This window comes from Heptranchias perlo, chromosome 29 (genome assembly GCF_035084215.1).
Source record: "Heptranchias perlo isolate sHepPer1 chromosome 29, sHepPer1.hap1, whole genome shotgun sequence".
Classification (NCBI taxonomy): domain Eukaryota; kingdom Metazoa; phylum Chordata; class Chondrichthyes; order Hexanchiformes; family Hexanchidae; genus Heptranchias; species Heptranchias perlo.
In genome coordinates, this window is record NC_090353.1 from 24,269,490 (window position 1) to 24,291,180 (window position 21,691).

Below are 21,691 nucleotides of genomic sequence, written 5' to 3' on the forward strand. Positions count from 1 at the left end.
TGGTGCATCAACAAGCGCTCTGGTTCTGAATGGTCTCAGTTGACACTAGCTTCCAACTGTTATTGATTTGTAATTTTTTAATCCTGTGCATTTCACAGTTTACATACTTCACTTCTAATTGAAGTGTGCAAAGCATGAAACACACAGCTTATATAAACCCGCTGAACTTGGCTCTTTAACAAATTGGGGCTTCGCAAAAACTCAGTCAGTTTAGCAAGCAAAATGTGGAAAGTGTAAAATGCAAGTGGATTAGAAGACTGGTGTCACCTGCAACCATTCAGATTTAGAACACCAGTCTACTAAACATCTAGCTGTCTCACTGTAAACAGCTAAGCAGCATATGGGTACTCAGAAGATAAGTATAGTAAACAGCTTTTAAACAGCTGGAGGACACGTTCATATTTCACAAGTTCAACATTTATTTCCCTCTTTGCAACACTAAATTGGTGTGGCATGAATCAGGTGCCAAGGCCCAAAATTACTCTCAAGTGAAGCAGATTGAGATTACCTCCTCCATGGAATCTCATTTATCTTCCTTCCACTGTCAGGTTGGACCCTGAAGCCAGATTCAAGCTGAAACCACAATATCAGTGACAAGCCAAGCCACTTCACACCAATACTCACTTAAATGCCTAATTCTTCAAAGCAAAAGCAACCAGTTCAGAACTGCTTTTCAATAGAGTATATTTAAAATGTTAAATGTAAAATCAAGATGTCCCAAACTGCTGGCAGACTTGTCACAGAATCTGTAGTTTGTTGGCACAGAAATTATTTACACTTTATCTTGTTTTAAGCAGCTCATGTATTGTGCAAGATTGGCTGTCGTACTACATTAGTATCTTGCTATGCCTTTTTTCCTTCTCTATTATTTCACTTGTAAATAAACCTGACCAAGTAGATTTAGCCTATAAGCATATGACTGGCATCTTCCAAGATGATGGGAGAATATGGTGGGCATCCCATCTATTCTTCAGTGACCAATACATTGCAATTAGCAATGAACTATTAAACTTTGGCATGCTAACCAATACACGGTGGTGAATGAAGACGGAGATTTCAGTTCATAAGGGACACAATCTGCTTATGGAAGCTGCTGTCCTGCATGCACTTCAGTAAAAGTTTTGGGAAAAGCCCAACCTGTAACAGGGTTTTCCAGGAATTTCTGCTGGCACCCACCTTTGTCCTCTTAGATTTTGCCAGAGGATCAACAATCAATGCCCCTTTCCACATTTCACTCTAGAATGTCTGTTCACTCGCAAATAAGGCCCTTTTATCCATGACCTTATTGGGAACAATAGCATCAATATCATCGCTTTGACTGAAACCTGGCTCACAGATGGCAACATCTTGCCCCTTACTGAGGCCTCCCCACCTGGCTATACTTTCCACCACTTTTCCTACCCAAATTGCTGCAGTGGCGGTTTGGCCATTATCACCAAATCACACTTCGTTATACCTCCCTACTCCTCTGGCACCTTCACTTTCTTCAAACACCTCCCCTGATTCCACCCCTCTCATCTCTCCTTTAAGATTCTGGTTCTCTATTACCTTCCCAGTCCCATCCTAAATTTCTCCCCAGACATCCTCCCTCGGCCTCTGCACTGAGTGTCTCCTCATCCTCAGTGATTTCAATCTCGATCTCAACTCACCTTGCCCTTATTCTCTGATTTCACTGACCTCCCATCCTTCCAAACCTCTCCCTCCATATAAACTCTCCTACCCATATTCATGGACACCCCTTTAATCTTGCCATCTTACGTGGCCCCTCTACTGCCATGGTCTTAACCACTGACAAAGCCATTTCTGATCACTTCCTTGTATCCCTCACCACCCAAATCTCTTTCAAACCCTACATCCTTCTATGTCTTCCCCTGGTAAAAATGCTCCCCCAAGTCAGTTTTAATTGCATTTTCAAGCTGCCATAGCAATTGGCATTACATCCACCTTTGATGTCCCTGTCCCCAGCAAAACCTTTCCTCATTCTAGTCATTCCTCCAACATGTCCCATCTTCGTTCTCTCAAGTACAAAGGGCGCAGACTTGGGCGTATCTGGTGCAGAACTGGTTTAGCCATCCATTACCAGGTCTGGTTGACATCAAGCTTTATTGGGCCTCACTCACCATTGCTTTAAACCACTCAGCCTGCCACCCTCACCTGCAAAAAGGGCAGAGCTCATGAACTTGTCAACTAAAATTGAGACCATCTGTTCAGATACCTCTACTGCTGCCCCCGCACTTCCTGTTGACCACCACGCCAAATCTCCTCCCAGGTTCTCCCTTGCCCTAGCAATGTCTTTCTCTAGTTTCTTTCCTTTATCACGTTGTGTCCTCCTTGGGTTTATCTTGACCATGAGACTTGCCTCCTGTTCCCTTGACCCCTTTTCCACTAAACTGCTGACCACTCAACTTCCCTTCCTGGCCCCATGCTAGCTGACATTGTAAATGGTTTCCTCTTCTCAGCTAGCGTCTCACTGTCTTTCAAATCTATCACCTCCCTCCTCAAAAAACCCATCAACCCCATCGTCCTTGCAAACTACTGCCCTATCTCCAAACTCCCTTTCCTCTCAAAGTTCTTGAAGGTGTTGTTGTCTCCCAAATCTGTGCCCACCTTCCCCGCAACTCCCTGTCTGAATCTCTCTAATCAGGTTACTGCCCCTATCTATACCACCAAAATAGCCTTGATCAAAGTCTGAAATGACTTTGTCTGTGACCATAGTTCACTCTCCTTATCCTTCTTGACATCTCTACAGCCTTTGAGACGGTCAACCACACCATCCTCCTCCAACACCTCTCCTGTTGTCCAGCTCAGTGGGATTGCCCTCGCTTGGTTCCGCACTTACTTATCCAACTGTAGTCAAAGTATCTCCTGCAGGGTTTCTCTTCCTGCCCCAACACTGTTAGCTCTGCAATCCTCCACGAATCTATTCTTGGCCACCTCCTTCCTCATCTACATGCTGCAATCCCCTTGGTGATGTCATCTAAAGATTATAGGGTCAGCTTCCACATGTACGCTGATGACACCTATCCACCATCTCTTGTGTCATACTGCTTGTCTGACATCTAATCCCCCAGTTAAACACAGGGAAGGCTGAAGCCATTGTCTTCAGTCCCTGCCACAAACTCCATACCTTTGCCATTGACACCAATGGCCACCGTCTCAGGCTGAACTAGGCCATTCACAACCTTCGTGCTCTATTCAACTCCATATCCTCTCCATCACAAAAGACTGCCTTATGACCACTTCCCTGCCACAGTCCATCTGCTGCTGAAACTCATCTATGCCTTTGTCACCTCCAGACTCAACTATTCCAATGCTCTCCTGGCTAACCTCTCATCTTTAATGCTCTTTTAATTTCAGTTCACCCAAAACTCTGCTGCCCGTATCCTATCCTGCAATCATTCCTGCTCACCAATCACTCCTGTCCATACTGACCCACAATCGGTCCCAGTTCAAAGCTTCCAATTAAAATTCTCATGTTTAAATCCCTTCATGGCCTTGACCATCCCTTTCTCTAACTTCCTCCAGCCCTACAACGCCCACTGTCCCCCCCACACTCCGTTCCTGGCCTCATGCATCCACCTCCCTTTGCCCCATAATTGGCTGTCGTGCCTTCAGCAGTCCAGGCCCATGCTCTAGAATTCTCTCCCTAAACCTCTCCATCTCAGTTAACCCTCCTTAAAAACCCACCTATTTGACCAAGTTTTTGGTCACATCTATTAACTCCTCCTTTGGCTCAGCATCCATTTTGGTCTGATTACATGAAACGTCTTAGGGCATTTTTCGACATTAAAGGCACTATATAAATTCAAGTAGTTGCTCAAGTGCACTTGTGGGTGCCAGGTGAACATGGAGAGGCAGTACAATCTAAACGGTACTATTATAGGGGGGTGCAAGAGCAGAGGGACCTGGGGGTGCATAGTCACAAATCTGTGAAGGTGGCAGGACAAGTTGATAAGGCGGTTAAAGAAAGTTTATGGGATACTTGGCTTTGTAAATAGGGGCACTGAATACAAAAACAAGGAAGTCATGCTAAACCTTTACAAATCACTAGTTAGGCCTCAGCTGCAGTATTATGTACAATTCTGGGCACCACACTTTAGGAAGGCCTTGAAGTGGGTACAGATATGGTTTACCAGGATGATATGTGGATAGATTGGAGAAGTGAGATTATTCTCCTTAGAGCAGATAAGGTTAAGGGGAGACCTAATCGAGATATTCAAAATTATGAGGGGTTTTGACAGAGCAAGTAGGGAGAAACTGTTTCCTCTGGCAAGTGGGTCAGTAACCAGGGATCATAGATTTAAAATAATTGGCAAAAGAACTAGAGGGGAAATGAGGAGAAATTTTTTCCAGAGGGTTTTTAAGATCTGGAACACACTACCTGAAAGATTGGAGGAATTAGATTCCATAGGAACTTTCAAAAGGCAATTGGACATGTACTTAAAGAGGACTAACTTGCAGGATTATAGGGAAAAAGCTGGGGTGTGGGACTAAATTGGACAGCTCTTTCAAACAGCCGGCACAAGCACAACAGGCCGATGGGACTCCTCCTATGCTGTAAGGTTCTATGAAGATAAGATTGGGCTATTTTTGCTCCTCTGTGGTCAAACAGGCAAAAGACTCTCACTGTTGAGGCTCCCATGTGAACAGACACTTGGACAAGTTACCAGAGGGTGCCCATGGAAATCATGTCTCATTAAACAATCAATGCCTTCAGAAGGGAAGGGCAAGGAGAGAAAATTGGTAAGAAAAAGTCTTACAGACTAATGGTAAGCAAACTGATGAGTATCGTATAGCAACATACTGTTTGTTGGAGATGGCACGGTATTATTTTGACTCCTTAACTTCTTTAAGGTGTTTACAGCCACATTCAGGTACACTGTTCTACTGGTACTGCGGTGATACACAGTCTTCTCTTCACTCAAAGCCTGCAACATTGAAGTGGAATTATCACAGAGCCTATCATATATACCACATATCTAACAATCAACTATACAACCATAAAAATGTATCTATGTTGAAAGGAGATAGCACAGGTTCCCATTTTCTACTGTAGTAAGATTAACCTGCATTTACTCAGTTGACAGTAATTATAGTAAAGTACAAATCCTACAGGTAAGTTTCAAATTTACCGGGTACAGTAGCATAGTGGTTATGTTACTGGTCTAGTAATCCAGAGGCCTGGACTAATAATCTGGAGTCATGAGTTCAAATCCTGCCACGGCAGCTGGGGAATTTAAATTGAATTAATTAAATAAAATCTGGAATTAAAAAACGAGTATCAGTAATGGCAGCCATGAAACTACCGGATTGTCATAAAAACCCATCTGATTCACGAATGTCCTTACCCAGTCTGGCTTATACGTGACTCCAGACCCACAGCAATGTGGTTGATTCTTAATTGCCCTCTGAAATGGCCTAGCAAGCCACTCAGTTGTACAATCTCGCTTAAAAAAGTCATAAGAATAAAACCGGACGGACCACCCAGCATTGGACCACCAGGCACCGGACACGACAAAGGCAAACCAAGCCCAGTCGAACCTGCAAAGTCCTCCTCACTAACATCTGGGGACTTGTGCCAAAATTGGGAGAGCTATCCCACAGACTAGTCAAGCAACAGCCTGTCATAGCCATACTCACAGAATCATTCCTTTCAGCCAACGTCCCAGACTCTTCCATCACCATCCCTGGTTATGTCCTGTCCCACCGGCAGGACAGACCAACCAGAGGTGGCGGTACAGTGATATACAGTCAGGAGGGAGTGGTCCTGGGAGTCCTCAACATTGACTCTGGACCCCAAGAAATCTAATGGCATCAGGTCAAACATGGGCAAGGGAACGCCTGCTGATTACCACCTACCGTCCTCCCTCAGCTGATGAATCAGTCCTCCTCCATGTTGAGCACCACTTGGAGGAAGCACTGACGGTAGCAAGGGCACAGAATGTACTCTGGGTGGGAGACTTCAATGTCCATCACCAAGAGTGGCTCAGTAGCACCACTACTGACCGAGCTGGCCGAGTCCTGAAGGACATAGCTGCCAGAATGGGCCTGCGGCAGGCGGTGAGCGAACCAATACGAGGGAAAAACCTACTTGACCTGGTGGTGGACAATTAAACAACGAACAGGAGGAGGAGGAGGGTCTGTAAACATCCCCATCCTCAATGATGGCGGAGTCCAGCACTTGAGTGCAAAAGACAAGGCTGAAGCGTTTGCAACCATCTTCAGCCAGAAGTGCCAAGTGGATGATCCATCTCGGCCTCTGCCTGATATCCCCACCATCACAGAAGCCAGTCTTCAACCAATTCGATTCACTCCACGTGATATCAAGAAACGGCTGAGTTTACTGGATACAGCAAAGGTTATGGACCCAGACAACATCCTGGCTGTAGTGCTGAAGGCTTGTGCTCCAGAACTAGCCGCGCCTCTAGCCAAACTGTTCCAGTACAGCTACAACACTGGCATCCACCCGACAATGTGGAAAATTGCCCAGGTATGTCCGGTCCACAAAAAGCAGGACAAATCCAATCCGGCCAATTACCACCTCATCAGTCTACTCTCAATCGTCAGCAAAGTGATGGAAGGTGTCGTTGACAGTGCTATCAAGCGGCACTTACTCACCGATGCTCAGTTTGGGTTCCGCCAAGACCAGTCGGCTCCAGACCTCATTACAGCCTTGGTCCAAACATGGAAAAAAAGAGCTGAATTCCAGAGGTGAGGTGAGAGTGACTGCCCTTGACATCAAGGCAGCATTTGACCGAGTGTGGCACCAAGGAGCCCTCGTAAAATTGAAGCCAATGGGAATCAGGGGGAAAACTCTCCAGAGCCTGGAGTCATACCTAGCACAAAGGAAGATGGTGGTGGTTGTTGGAGGCCAATCATCTCAGCCCCAGGACATTGCTGCAGGAGTTCCTCAGGGCAGTGTCCTAGGCCCAACCATCTTCAGCTGCTTCATCAATGACCTTCCCTCCATCATAAAGGTCAGAAATGGGGGTGTTCGCTGATGATTGCACAGTGTTCAGTTCCATTCGCAACCCCTCAGATAATGAAGCAGTCTGTGCCCGCATGCAGCAAGACCTGGACAACATCCAGGCTTGGGCTGATAACTGGCAAGTAACATTCGTGCCAGGCAATGACCATGTCCAACAAGAGAGAGTCTAACCACCTCCCCTTGACATTCAACAGCATTACCATCGCCGAATCCCCCACCAACATCCTGGGGGTCACCATTGAACAGAAAGTTAACTGGACCAGCCATATAAATACTGTGGCTATAAGAACAGGTCAGAGGCTGGGTATTCTGCGGCAAGTGACTCACCTCCTGACTCCCCAAAGCCTCTCTACCATCTACATGGCACAAGTCAGGAGTGTGATGGAATACTCTCCACTTGCCTGGATGAGTGCAGCTCCAACACTCAAGAAGCTAGACACCATCCAGGACAAAGCAGCCCGCTTGATTGGCACCCCATCCACCACCCTAAACATTCACTCCCTTCACCACCGGCGCACTGTGGCTGTAGTGTGTACCATCCACAGGATGCACTGCAGCAACTCGCCAAGGCTACTTCGACAGCACCTCCCAAACCCACGACCTCTACCACCTAGAAGGACAAGGGCAGCAGGCACATGGGAACACCACCTGCACGTTCCCCTCCAAGTCATCCCGACTTGGAAATATATCGCCGTTCCTTCATCGTCGCTGGGTCAAAATCCTGGAACTCCCTACCTAACAGCACTGTGGGAGAACCTTCACCACACGGACAGCAGCGGTTCAAGGCGGCGGCTCACCACCACCTTCTCAAGGGCAATTAGGGATGGGCAATAAATGCTGGCCCTGCAAGTGATGCCCACATCCCATGAATTAAAAAAAAAAAATTACCAGATTATTTTCAAAACTAGGATGAAGACAGCAAATATAACGGGTAAAGTTCCAAATTTCCTGATATTAAACAGCGATTTTTATTTTAACACTATAAAAATGTCATGCGGCACAATACTTTGCAAGGATTAAAAATTCTGTCCCATCAAAATATAGAATTTAAAATCTTTGCCCTTATCTTGAAATTCCTCCCCAGCCTTGCTCTACAACGTCCTCCAACCCCTTCCCAAATCCTTTGGTCCTCAGACTCTGCCTTTCTATTTAACACACCTTCCTTTCGCCTTACCATTGGTGGCAGAACCTTTAGCCACCTTGGTCTTATTCTCCGGAACTGCCTTAACAAACCCCTCTGCCCTCTCTAAATCTCTCTCCACCTTTAAAAGCCTTCTTAAAACCCAACTCTTCACTCTCCTCTTCTAATTCCTTTCTATGGCTTGGCACTATTCTTTTTATCCTCCCAGTAAAACATCTTGGAACATTTTTCTACAATAAAGGAGCTATATAAATGCAAGTTGTTATTGATTTTATACTCCTAACACTAGCTTATCTTTCTCTTCTTGCATGCTGTTTGACCGAGGCCCATTTTCAACATTTGCAGGTTTAAATTTTATGTGAATACAAAGATTTTATATGAGCAAGGAAAAAAGAACTAATTAAATAACAACGTAGTAATTAAGGACTATTTCAAAGAGCAGATCCAGATTATAGATTATAAAATACTATAGTTATAAAATCTTGTACCTTGTCAAAGGCATTTTGTTCAGATCCACAGATTTTCAAACACTCATCAATGAAGGCATTCAAATACCGCTGTCTCACATTTGTTGGAACTTTGGAGCCATATTCTGTAGGAATTGTGGGTCTCTTCAAGCTTGACTTTTTTTTGAAAAAAAAAGTACAGGAAAGAGTTTTATTTAGTTCCTGGTGCTTTTTCTAATCTGTACAACAGATTTAGAACTATAAACTTCTCAGATGGCCGAAGTCAACATGATTTTGATGCATATGTGGGCTGCCTTGTGTAAATGCTGCACTACAAACGTGAACTCTCTCTCAGGGAAAAAAAATAAACTTGCATATAGGACACACCTCTCACCCCAAGTGTAAACTAATTTTTTGTTTCAAAAAAGTGCGGTCTATATGTAAGTTAACCCTGTAGTTATGAGTACACACTACTCTTGCTCTACTTTCAGCAAACATTTAAACATATATCACTTATTCAACAATCAGAGGCTACAGTTTAAAAAAAAAATTGAGTGTGAACATCTAGGCATCTCAGTCCCTACTCACGATATTTTGATAAAGCTGATGATTTCAAGTTGCAAGTACCATTCTGTCTTTCGTCAAATGAAGGCTACAACATCATTGAACAAGGCAGTGCAAAGTACAAATCTGAATGGAAAAACTCAATGCTGCTGGGAATGGAGGAGAGCGTACACCAACTTAGCACAGATGTATGCACCAATATTATACAAAGCAACAGTTAACTGGGTGTGTTTCACTGAGGCTGCTGTGCAATCTTCTGGGTACTGATGATTGCATAAAATGATCAAACCTTTACCATTAACAGTTTACAATGTTATAGGAGCTGTTCAATGTTGCTTCCAAAAATGCAGCAATTCCCCTAGCCAATAGTTATTCTGCACAGAACATTCAATGCAGTCCTGTAAATACATTGCATGTTGGACACATGTAAGTAAGTACATTTTCATTACAACTTTAAATTGCAAGAACTGGTCATTCTCTCAGTTGTCTTGCAGGGGAAAAAAAAGTTTAGGAATGTTATTTCAAAAAAGCAGTCATTATGCAAATAACTCCAACATAATGTCCATTGTATTTAAAAATAAGCACTGAAACACCTCAAATCATAGTCGAAGATATAAAATAGGAACAAATGCACATAAAAAATTACTTCTGCATTTTCTAATCAAAAAAATTAATTAAAAAATATAATCTACTTCCTTTACATATCTATACATTCTAGAATGAAAAGTTAATTGTCATTTTGTGCTCTGGTGTTGCTGTGAAACTCAAACTATGTTTTCTAGATCATGCTAGGTTATGGAATTACATATATTTGAGATCCAAAATTTGATAGAATATATTATTGCTACAGCACAATGACAGACTAAAAGAGCACTGAACAAATATGCCTCTATGGATGGATGCTATTTATCCTAGGGTACTGTGAAAGACAAGAAATTAAAGTTATTAGTTGCTAATAGACATTATGATGGAGCCATAAATGCTGTGGAGGTCCTGCTAGACTTAAAATAAGCTAACTTCGATAACAACAGACTCAGGCAACTTTAGACCCATTAGCCTCATACTGATATTATGTCAAGTTGTAGAACTGATCAGGAGTAAATTTAAGTACTTCCTATATGGACATAGTAAATAGCAGGCAGCATGGATTCCAAAGGGAAAGATCCTGCATAACCAACCTCATAACATTTTCTTGAGGAAGTGACTGAACAGGGGATCTTATACAATTCAAATAATAGTTTAATTTTTTTCATATCTATGAGATGTAGCTAATCACTTCAAATATGGTTACTGTTAGCTTGCTTTCCTGGGACTAATTACTATCCAGCATGCAAAATGTCTTCTCAAAAGACATTTAGGGGACAAAGGCATTAGAAAAAGCTGAAAGGAAAAAATAAAAACTATCAATACAAAATTGCCCAGGCCACCAAAAAACTGAAAACACAAGCAATTACAATAAATGTTATCTTCAAAAATAAAATTTCAAACTCATTTTTCCACCTTACCATTTGAGGAATATTTTAACCAATTAAAACTATAGGTTTTAACATTACTTATATGCTAGTCTGGCTCAATGGTAGCACACTCGCCTCGGAGTCAGACGGTGATGGACTCAAGTCTCATTCCAGGATTTGAGCACATAATCTAGGCTGATGAATCAATGCAGTACTGAGGGAGTGCTGCACTATTGGAAGAGCTGTCTTTCAAATGAGGTGGATGTAAAAGATACCATGGAAATTCTTTTGAAAAAGGTGAGTTCTGCCAGTGTGCTGGCCAACCACCAAATCAGATTACTTGTTTATTTATCTCAGTGCTGCTTATGGGACCTCGCTGGTTGCTGCTTTTGCCTACAAAACAAGTCAATACATTTTGAAAGTAATTAATTAGCAGTAAAGTGATTTGGGATGTCCTGAGGACGTTAAAGGCGCTTTAGAAACGTAATTCTTTCTTTCTGTTATTTTTTTTATAGATATGCAGACCTCTGATTGAGGGAGGGCAGGAAGAAAAATTGGGTGGAATAAGTTAGAACAATGCCCTTTCAGGAACCTAGGTTGCAATCTGTTTCAGCTGCAATTAAATTCTCCTCCCTCTGTAGGTTGCATAAGGCATAAGTTTGTACAGTGTCGAATGAGTTCCACATGGGATAGAGGCCAAAGAAAAACAATCATAATTTGGCACTAATTTTGGTAGTCTCACCTCAGAAGGGATATAACGGTTGGTGTCCACAACAGAAATGTCACACTGATCCAGAAAGATGGAGAGTCAGAATTATGGCACACTGTAAAGTTTGCAGTCCAAATATGACAGCAATTCTGACACTTCTTTGGAAAATTCAGTTATTACAAACTCCACTGGTACTCCAAAAGATTACTATTGCAACAGAGCTACAACAAATGTTTCACTAGTCCTATCTAACATGCTGTCAGACGAATGAGAAGAACCACTAAAAGATCATTATCGTACCATTGTAGAACAGAGTATGAAATGGCAAGTAGCAGAACTGCAGTCACTGGAACAATTTCAAATTGTTCCAGATACTTTCTCGTGTCCAGTACAAAAGTCTACTTCTGCAGGTAAGCTATCACACTCCTTATGAACCTAAACTTGACTTTACATGTGAATTAATTTGGGATAGCAGGCGACAGGACAAACAAAGAACTCTTTTTACCATTAAGGTATGGACTGGACATGGTACAGAAACTCACTGTACTCGCCTGAAACTTCTGACTGATGGACAAATGGCACTCGGATAAACTATATCTCCCAGGCTACAACTATGAATCATGGTTACTAAGTAAAATTAAACAGAACAAACATAACAGATTCCATTAGATTTTAATATTTACTTAATTTAGAGGATCACAGAAGTATCATTCTTACTTTAGACCAGATGTCCATGATTAAGGTTTCACATAAGACAGGAGGCTCATGGAGCTTGCTAACAGAAACTTACTGGTTGCCTGGCAAAGTAGAAATATTCTAAAAAGTCAACGTTATCGGCTGCAAATATACTTCTCTCATCATTTTAACGTCAACACTGAGACAAAAGAAGATCAAAAGGGCACTCCTCACAATTGCATGAACGTCAATCACAGAAAGGCGCACAGACTCTGACATATACCAGGACATGATGGAATGTGAGAGCTTTGCTTGCAGGAGCCCCTAGTTGGACAACTGCAAAGGCATTTAACAGATGCAATCAATCGACAGCCTGGTGATCCTAATTGTTTCTATCACTGAGGCGCAGTTGGGAACAGTTACCCAGATCCACATCGGTAGAAATCGCCCAATTTGCTTCTTCGACAGCACCTCCCAAACCCGCGACCTCTACCACCTACAAGGACAAGAGCAGCAGGCACATGGGAACACCACCACCTGCACGGTCCCCTCCAAGTCACATACCATCCAGACTTGGAAATATATCACCGTTCCTTCATCGTCGCTGGGTCAAAATGCTGGAACTCCCTTCCTAACAGCACTGTGGGAGAACCTCCACCGCACGGATTGCAGCGGTTCAAGAAGGCAGCTCACCACCACCTTCTCAAGGGCAATTAGGGTTGGGCAATAAATGCCGGCCTCGCCAGCGATGCCTACATCCCATGAACAAATTTTAAAAAAAATTTGTCCGGCAGACTTTATTGTATATTCTTACCTTATCATTACAGGGAGGCAAAGACAGCAGAAAATCTCTCAGCATGCAGTGACTAAGTTAGAGTACCTACAATACTTGCAAGCTATAAATTCCCATAAAGATAGGTTAAAATAGAGTCTCAAGTGAAATGGGTCAGATTCTGATCTGTTAAAATGTTCAAAAAAGTACATGTCTGACACATCCTACTTTGAAAACCAAAATTAAAGAAAAAGATGCACAGCCAACAGCCACTGAGAATTTGCATGCTTTGGAAAGATGTGTTTCAAAAGAAGGTGCATGCAGCCAGACAAAACAGTATTACCTAAATGATGCCAACAAAGATATTAACACTGTTTTAATATTTTCTGATGGTACCATGTGATACAAAGGTAGTAAAGTTCAAACCAGATGGCTGACAGAAAATTTCCACCATGTAGTCCCTAATGAGAGGCAATGTCGTGTGTTATGAGGAGTAAAAAAAGTAGTATGCGGGAAATGGGAATTGTTTACATGGCACACAGGGGAGGCAGGACAGAAAATACCAGACAGCTACTAACATCCACGGAACGAAACTCCACAGCACAAGTCATCACCTTTAAATGAAAGATACGAGATATTTGAAAAAAAACACAGAAAGGGGGCAGTAGCTTGATAGAGAAAAAATAACTTCAAACTAATTGCTGCAAGGGAACCTGAGTCAGGAGCTATAGTGAGAGAAACACTTACGCTATTGTTCTAAATTCTCCAATTTCCATTATGTTGCATGTATGGAGGCAGCACATGGAAGTTTACCTTTAAAGTGGGAGCATGAGCTACCCTCTTCTGTGTTGTAGTCGATACAGTTTTTGATGCCATACCAACAGTTGTTTGAGGTTTTAAACTGAGGCTGCTGTTTCTTGGACTATTAGGAGATTCCACAGTTCTCTTTAAAGATTCCGGCTTCTGGTTCACTGAAGCTAAAGTACACAAACACATTACTAAACAGTCTGATAATTCGATAGTAAATATTGTATCTGCACACCACTTATCCATTTATACAAGTTAAAGTTCACAATTGTATCTTTCGGTATGAACAATACATTTTGACAGCATAAACATATACATTATTGGTATTCACTATTTGTGTAGGATCAAAAGCATTTGTATCACAATCAGTACATTAAGTGCAGCCTAGGAAAGTCAAAGGCATGACCTTTAATCTGTGTTGTTATTTGACCTCAAAAAAGGTGGTAGGGCCCTAAAATTGGCCTTGGGGAAACAGAGCTGGGAGGATGATAGGCACCAGAGCTCCTACTCTACACTACCAGTTACCAAAAGTGTGTGTTGTGCAGATGTCAGATGAGAACAGAAACAGATCATGTGATGCTCCTTTTGGTAAAACAGCCTTGCTAATGTTCACTGTCCAGCATGATACCTAAAGAATGGCTGCTTTGACAAGATACCAGACCATTGATGGCAACCACGGAGACATATCCTTGAATGGGTCACTTAGGGGAATAGAGATTTAGTTGTTTTCGCTACCAATATAGCACCAGAGATTCAAAAATAGTTTGAATGATACCAGTCATACACAAAGGAAAAATTGCACTGTCAGAACAGTAACATTTTGAGAGGATGAAGAAAGATCATGTTATTGTACTTTTTGTTGAGGGTCATAATCCTAATCAATGTCTCACTCAAAGGCAACTCTCATGAATGCTTTAACATAATACACCAGAGTGAGGATTAGTCTGCATCTCCTATTCCTCACATAATAAGCTCCTGATTCCAAAAACTGTAGAGCTAAGAGTTCTAACAATAAGTTCAATTTTAATAGTCTTTTCACTTACTGTATGACATAACCCTGCCTCATGTTTGCATTTGCTGTCTTCCTTACTTGGAGAGCAAGAAAAGGAGAGAAAACACTGAATCCCAGTTTGGTCAACAACCAGAGGACATGAATGCAGACCCAGAGAGATACATGGAGGAGCAAATCTGTCACAGGTCAGAGGTGAAAGGGAGCTGGGCCACAAAATTACTCTTGGGAATTATGAATACAATTGAATTAGAACAGTTATATTTGGTGCTATGCAAAAACAGAAAGGACAGCTTACATTGTTTTGCTGAAGGCATTATCTCCGCATTTGGCTTATGTGCAACTCTCCTCTTTTCCCCTCGATTGGTGAAAGATGTGCTAACTGATTTTTCCACAGCTGCCAGCTGTGCCGCTTGCTCCTGTGCCATCCGACTCCGTTGATAACAAACCTCTTGGGCAGTAAGTCTACGAAAAGGACGGTTGACTGATTTTGCTGGTTTCACCTGAAGAAAAATAAATTTAGTTGTCACATGCATCCCTACTGTTGTAAACAGGTTCTTTTTTTTCTCTAAAATGCAAAATTGCAATCACATTTTATACTACATACCAAGCTGAAGATTGAGAAGCAAAATTTTATTCAAATCTGTCTAAATGATCATATTTTAAAAATGTATTCCTGCCATTATACTACTATAGTAACCTTTCAGTGGACCTCTGATTCATCACTAACTGTATAAAAGCGTAGTGGATTATGGTACTGAACTAACACCCCATAAGTCGTGAGTTCAAATCCCAACATGGCAACTTGTGAAATTGAATTAAAAAAAGTGACCACTAATACTGCCAGGGTAGGAAAGTTGCTACTCTTACCTGGTCTGACCTACATGCGACTCAAATCCCTCCCGAATCTTCATGCCCTCTGAAGTGGCTTATCATGCCACAAGTTGCACTGAGAAAGTATTGGTGGGCCTAACTATCAATGGGAAATAATGCACCATTGCCAGCACAAACACGCCTGATTCAAATTCAGCCTGGACTAATTCAATGAACATCTAATAGCTTTAAGGGTGAAACGACTAAGTAATCTTAATCCAATATCATTGGGCATAGGCCTACGAAGCTATCCTAATTGACAATGTCACTCAGATAGGCCTAAGAAAAGTTGGTGGAAAATGTCATTGATGAGAGTAGAGGAAGCTCTTCTGAAGTTGGAGTTTAGGAGTGTTTCTTTGCTTTACATCAGGAAACTAGGTGCCTCAAATGTGAAGTGTTCCATTCCCCAGCACCAGCCTTGACAAGCACAAAAATAAATATATAGGAGGTCCTAATATGTTTAATTTAAATTTTAGTAAAGTTCATTACCGTATAATATTTTCAAATGTTCTAATAATTTAATATTTCAAACAATGCCAGATCCATACACTAATTCTGTTGAATTAGATATTTATTTGGATGACTCATGCCTGTTTGCAGTTGCAAAGAATGAAATTTACTGTTTCAAAAATTTGACAAGATGTTGCTTGTGGCCGCTATAAACTGTGGATAAGTTTCATGCTTGAATCTGCAGCAGCAACTTAACATTACTTGATGCACGCAGAAAGCTAGTTTTAGTGCCAGACTTGTTTCGTGGTTACCACTGTTTAATGGCCAATGTACATATTCTCAGAGCATTTTTTCCTATATCAGCTAGTTATTTACCAGCTTGTTAGATTATCCTTAGTATAGATAGGGCAGTTTTAGATGTTAACAGATTCATAGATGCAAGAATGATGCACAAATTTTGCTCAATTTGATGACGGTTTAAACAGTGCAAGATGCAAAGGAGGTGCAGTTCCTTTTCATTTCTTTTTCTAACATTCTCCCTTGCCCCTGTCTCCTGAAGGTAGTGACTTAGAATGGGGTAAGCTACCACAGGAAGTGAATAAATAGATGAAGCTACCTAAATATGTAAAGCCCAAGACATGATGTGATACCTTATCGTTTCACTTACATTTTCTTGCTTTGAAATGTGTGAAATTCTCCTTTTCTGTCCTGGGAAGAGTGTTGTTAGACAGGATTCTTTTTCTTCATTACTTTCCATAGGCACCTACACATTACGAAACACAAAAATTTGCTTAGTACCAATTTGAAAGTCATGGAAGCGCAGCCCTTTTACACTTCATAAAACATACTTTTATGCACATTTTAGGGAGACAAAATGGGGAGGGGAGTGGATGGTGACAATCTAGATGTTCATGTGGTTCCTACATGCTACATCTAACAGTATCAGAGGCAAATGAGTTCACGATTTTGTTACACATATTGCACAAAGAAATGCTTCTCCCCATGATGTGCGATATCAAGTTACAAGTTAATAAGTAATACTGCACACTAAGAATAACACAGTCAGTGTGTTTAGGGCTTTTGTAGGATTCTGAATAACTGCAGTTGTTACACAAATTATTCTTTAAAAGGAATATTCCTACTTTCAAACTAAGCTTGTAAAGTACAAGCAAATGCCACCAACTTACTTCTTTACTCATTTAAAACTGCAGGCATAGTAATTCTTCCACCATAGCTAAACTCAAGTGTTAGTCCCACCATCAGTGAGTACACTGAAATAATACTTAAGGAATAACTTACGAGTAATAAAAAGCAAAAAAAACCTCCAAATGCTGGAAATCAAACAAAAATAGAAAATGATGGATATACACAACAGCTCAGCCAGCTACTGTGGAGAGAAAAGAATGGTCAATATTTTGAGCAGGGCCCTTCTTCAGAACATAGCATAGTGGTGGACATTTTTCAATGACTTCTACAAAACAGCAATAGAAAAATAGCATTAGAAAAAAAGGACTGCAGATAGGTGTAATAACAATGGTAAAGCTTTATTCAGTTATGTCAGAAGCCAGAAAGTGATTAAGGACTGCATAGGTCCTTAGAGAGATTTAGCAGCATCTGTTAAGTTTGAGGACCAAGATATGACTTACATGCTAAATGCATACTTTGCATCTTTTCTGAGTATTTAAAATGCTACAGCGTCACCTGTCCTAAATACGGGTGCTCCTAAAATTGATTCCATAGAAGTGAGTAGTCTTAGCTGGGATTAAGGCAATCAAAGCCAATATGGCTGCAGGACCTGATATTTGCCCCAGGGTGCTGAAAGAAATGGGAGACGTATTAGGCAAGACAGTGTCTTACATATTCAATAGGTCTGGTATTGTTCCAATGCACTGAAAGGAAGCTCATGTGGTTCCAATACTTCAGATGAGGAAGAAATCAGACTGATCATTATAGGCTAGTTACATAGGAATGAATAGGACTGCAAAAGACATTGCAGTCTCTCTGGCAAGTCCAAGTTAGTATGACATTGGTTGTAGGGAAAATGCTGGACAGCATTATAAAAGGATGGGATTACCTGGAGAGGTCAGCAGTTAGAGAATCCCAGCGTGACTTTAGGAAATGGAGATCCAGCTTCACTAACCTGAGTTCTTGGAAGCGACCAAAATTAGTGGATGGTTGCAATCTAGTTGATGTATACCTCAGTATCCAGAAAACATTCGACAAAGAGTTGCATCAAAAGCCACTGGTCAGATTTGTGTGTGTGGGACTGACAGTCACTTATTATGCTGCACAGGAAATTGGAAGATTGCAATCTCATAGGAAGAGGGTTATCAATAGGAGATCTGCATGGAGTCAGGTCACAAGTAGAGTCCTGCGGGGCAGTTGCTGTTAGTCACCTTCATAAATGATTTGGATGAGTGCACTAATGGAACCATTCACAAGTTTGTAGATGACAAAAAAAGTGCGTAAGAGCTGGGATTTTAGATCAAATAAGTCATGAACAGGCTGATTTAGTTAAGTAAGGGGAAATAAGCCTGTGTGTAGTAGATGTCCTTCAATGTGAATAAATGCAATAGGAAACTCCAGGCATGTGTATACAATGCTGGTGTACCACTAAAGGTTTATGGAGGAGAGGGACCTGGGAGATCATAATGGATAAATCATTGAAGGTTCATAAGCAGTGACAGACCTTTGGGAAAGCAAATGAGGCTTTGGGTTTTATTGTTAGGAAATAGAAAATTAAGAATACGAAACTTAGACCGAACAAGGCTTTGATATGGCCATGTTTGGAGTATCGTGTTCATTTTTGGTCCCCACACATGCTAGGGACTATCAGGAGAGGGTGGCCAAAATAATTCTCATTCTTGGGTCTATTGGCTATCAAGATGGATTCCAGGAATTTGCATTTCTCTAATGAAAATAGCCTGTCTTAGAGAAGACATTTTTTAAATGATTAAGGGAATAGACCTCATCAAGTTGGATGGGCTTTTTGAGAATGATGGGGATGGGAAAACTAGGGGACATGATTATAATACATAGGCAGAGAGTTAGGTTAGATGCTAGGAAGCATTTATTTTCATGGAGTCACTGCCCTTTGCAAGAGATTACTGAAACTTGCTGTATGTATGGATTCCCTGAATTCTTTCTAAAGACAGTCAGACAAGTTACTGAGGAGGTAAATTCAAGTAATTAAAAGGTATGTTGTGGGGTAGCTGGGAATGGGAGTCTCATGAGTTAGTGTGGTCTCCTAGTGCTTATTTGAGTGCTTCAGGGTGTCGAGAGGAATCTTCTACAGTTTTTCCTAAATTGGCCACAGCTTTTTTCTCTTTCTTTCCCCCCACAGGATGGCATGAGATTGGGGCAGGTTGGTGGTGTACAAAGCATCCAAGTCTGGATGGGGTAGGCTTGACTGATAAGATGGTCTTTGCCCATCCTTATTTTTGTATGTTGATATTCAAATGATTCCACTCTAATTTATCACTATGAACATAAATGATGTCAGGAAATATGAATGTTGCCTTGTTGGATTCACATCGGATTTTCTAAAGTCAAAGATCCGGTGATAATGATTGGCGGTTTCTAAATGGAAACTTGCAGCAATAAAGTGATGACATTTTTTTACATTTATATAATTCATCTGTTATTCTTGTAATATATATAGCAAACATTTGTCATTTGCCCCTTCTGCTACTGAAGCCACCACATTTATACTGCACTAGTGCAACCTACAAAAGTTGTCAGCCCATGGGCTTGCCACCTGAGCCATTTTTCATGATCTATCGATCATGTCATGACTGCAAACATTTAACAATTATACACATATTAAAAAAAACTTACATGCACCAACTGGCTGCAGATGGAACATGCAATTTAACATGCAGCTTTTTAAAAACTTATTTTCAGTCATGGCAAGAGAAGCCATGATATTGGTAGGTCTGTGAAAACACTCAAGGTGACCAGTTAGTGACAATCATTAATTTATTCCCCACCCACCACCCCCCCCACGGCCATTTGTTTCTTCCCTCCTGTTCACTCAGCAGCTTTGCTAACTGAAATACAGTCAAATGTTTAATACACTGTACAATATTGTTCTATACTGTAAACACAGGTATAGCAATAATGGATGAATAATATGAAGGACTCTCATTCCCTGGGGAAGATCAACCCTCCCACTTCAGCTTAATTACCAATTATGCCATGGTGGAGTGGGAGGCATAGAACAAAGACGCCTTAGGGAAAAAAAAACAAAAATAACTTACTATTATCTCCGTAATTCTATTGTACCCCCTCCCAGTTACACTCCTCCTGGAGTAGACCCAACTTCTATTCGCAAGGAACTCGAGACTCAACACTGCTCCACTGGGAGACCCAAAATTCTTCCCTCTTTATCTACACAAAGCTCACCGATTTAGTGAGAAACAGATCACTAAAGACCTCCAGACAGTGAAGTGAAGAACCATCAAGCCAATTCTGACACAATATTAAAGCCTATACTGTAGGCTGATAGGTAGCAAGTAACATTCACACCACACAAATGTCACAGGCAATGACCATCTCCAAGAAAAGACCATAACCACCTCCACTTGACATTCAATGGCATTACCACCACCAAGTCCCCCACCAACATCCTGGGGGTCACCACTGACCAGAAACTGAACTGGACCATCCACCTAAATACCATGGGGCCACTAAACCAGGTCAGAGGCTTGGTATTGTGCAGCGAGTGGTTCACCTGATTCCCGAAAGCCCCTCTACCACCTACAATGCATAAGTCAGGAGTGTGATGGAATACTCTCCACTTGCCTGGTTGGGTGCAGCTCTAACACTCAAGAAGTTCAACACTATCCAGGACAAAGCAGTCCGCTTTGGCAGCCCATGCACTGGCTGAAACATCCACTCCCTCCACCATCGGCGTACCGTGGCTGCAGTGTGCACTGCAGCAACTCGCCAAGGATTCTTTGGCAGCACCTCCAAAACCTGTGACCTCCGGCATTTAGAAGGGCAAAGGCAGCAGGTGCAGGTTCCTTTATTGTCGCTAGGTTAAAATCCTGGAACTCCCTAACTAATAGCATTGTAGGAGCATCTTCACCCCATGGACTGCAGCGGCTCACCACCTCCTTCTCAAGGGTAACTAGGGATGGGAAATAAATGCCAGCCTTGCCAGCGATGCCCAAATCCAGAGAATGAATTAAAAAAAACACTAGCTAAAAAAGGGGGAAAAAAGCATATCCCAAACCAGAAAAATGATAATTAACAAGGTGTTGACGATATTGGCATTTTTCAACTAAAATTAATTTGCTTGTAAAAGGCATTGATAAATTTATGTATTTTTGTCTAGTTTTAGCTAATGGCAGTCTTTTAAAACTCAGTCATTACACGTAAGCAGTTTAAGAAGAAAATGATTGCAGCTCGCATTCCTGTATCAAATTTATCTTGATACATACGTTGCAAGGGCAGTTCAAACTGGTTTTTGAACTGTAGGCTTGAGGGAAGAAACCACTAACTAAGCAAATACAGACAGAAAAGATTGCAAGTTTAAATAGGGCTGCAGATAGTAATAACCTTTCAGTTCTGTTATCATCCTTGGGAATCTTTTTTGCACCTTCTCCAATGCCTCTACATCCTTTTTATAATATGGAGACCAGAACTGCACACAGTACTCCAAGTGTGATCTAACCAAGGCTCTATACAAATTTAACATAACCTTTTTTCCAATTCTACCCCTCTGGAAATGAACTCCAGTGCTTGGTTTGCTTTTTAAAAAAAAATGGCCTTATTAACCTGCTTTGCTACTTTTAGTGAT

The 21,691-nt window shown here is 41.5% G+C and overlaps 1 protein-coding gene across 1 annotated transcript in view; it reads right to left on the reverse strand.

Moving 5' to 3' along the window:
- The window catches only part of rexo1 (REX1, RNA exonuclease 1 homolog), an 81,246-nt gene that overhangs the window by 34,338 nt on the left and 25,217 nt on the right, over window positions 1-21,691 (reverse strand). Inside the window, exons 3-7 of the mRNA XM_067968313.1 lie at window positions 16,556-16,651; window positions 14,864-15,068; window positions 13,563-13,726; window positions 8,618-8,752; window positions 4,805-4,928 (exon numbers count right to left, since the gene is read on the reverse strand). Of these exons, the coding sequence (XP_067824414.1) occupies window positions 4,805-4,928; window positions 8,618-8,752; window positions 13,563-13,726; window positions 14,864-15,068; window positions 16,556-16,651 (724 nt within the window). The remainder of the gene's footprint in view (window positions 1-4,804; window positions 4,929-8,617; window positions 8,753-13,562; window positions 13,727-14,863; window positions 15,069-16,555; window positions 16,652-21,691) is intronic.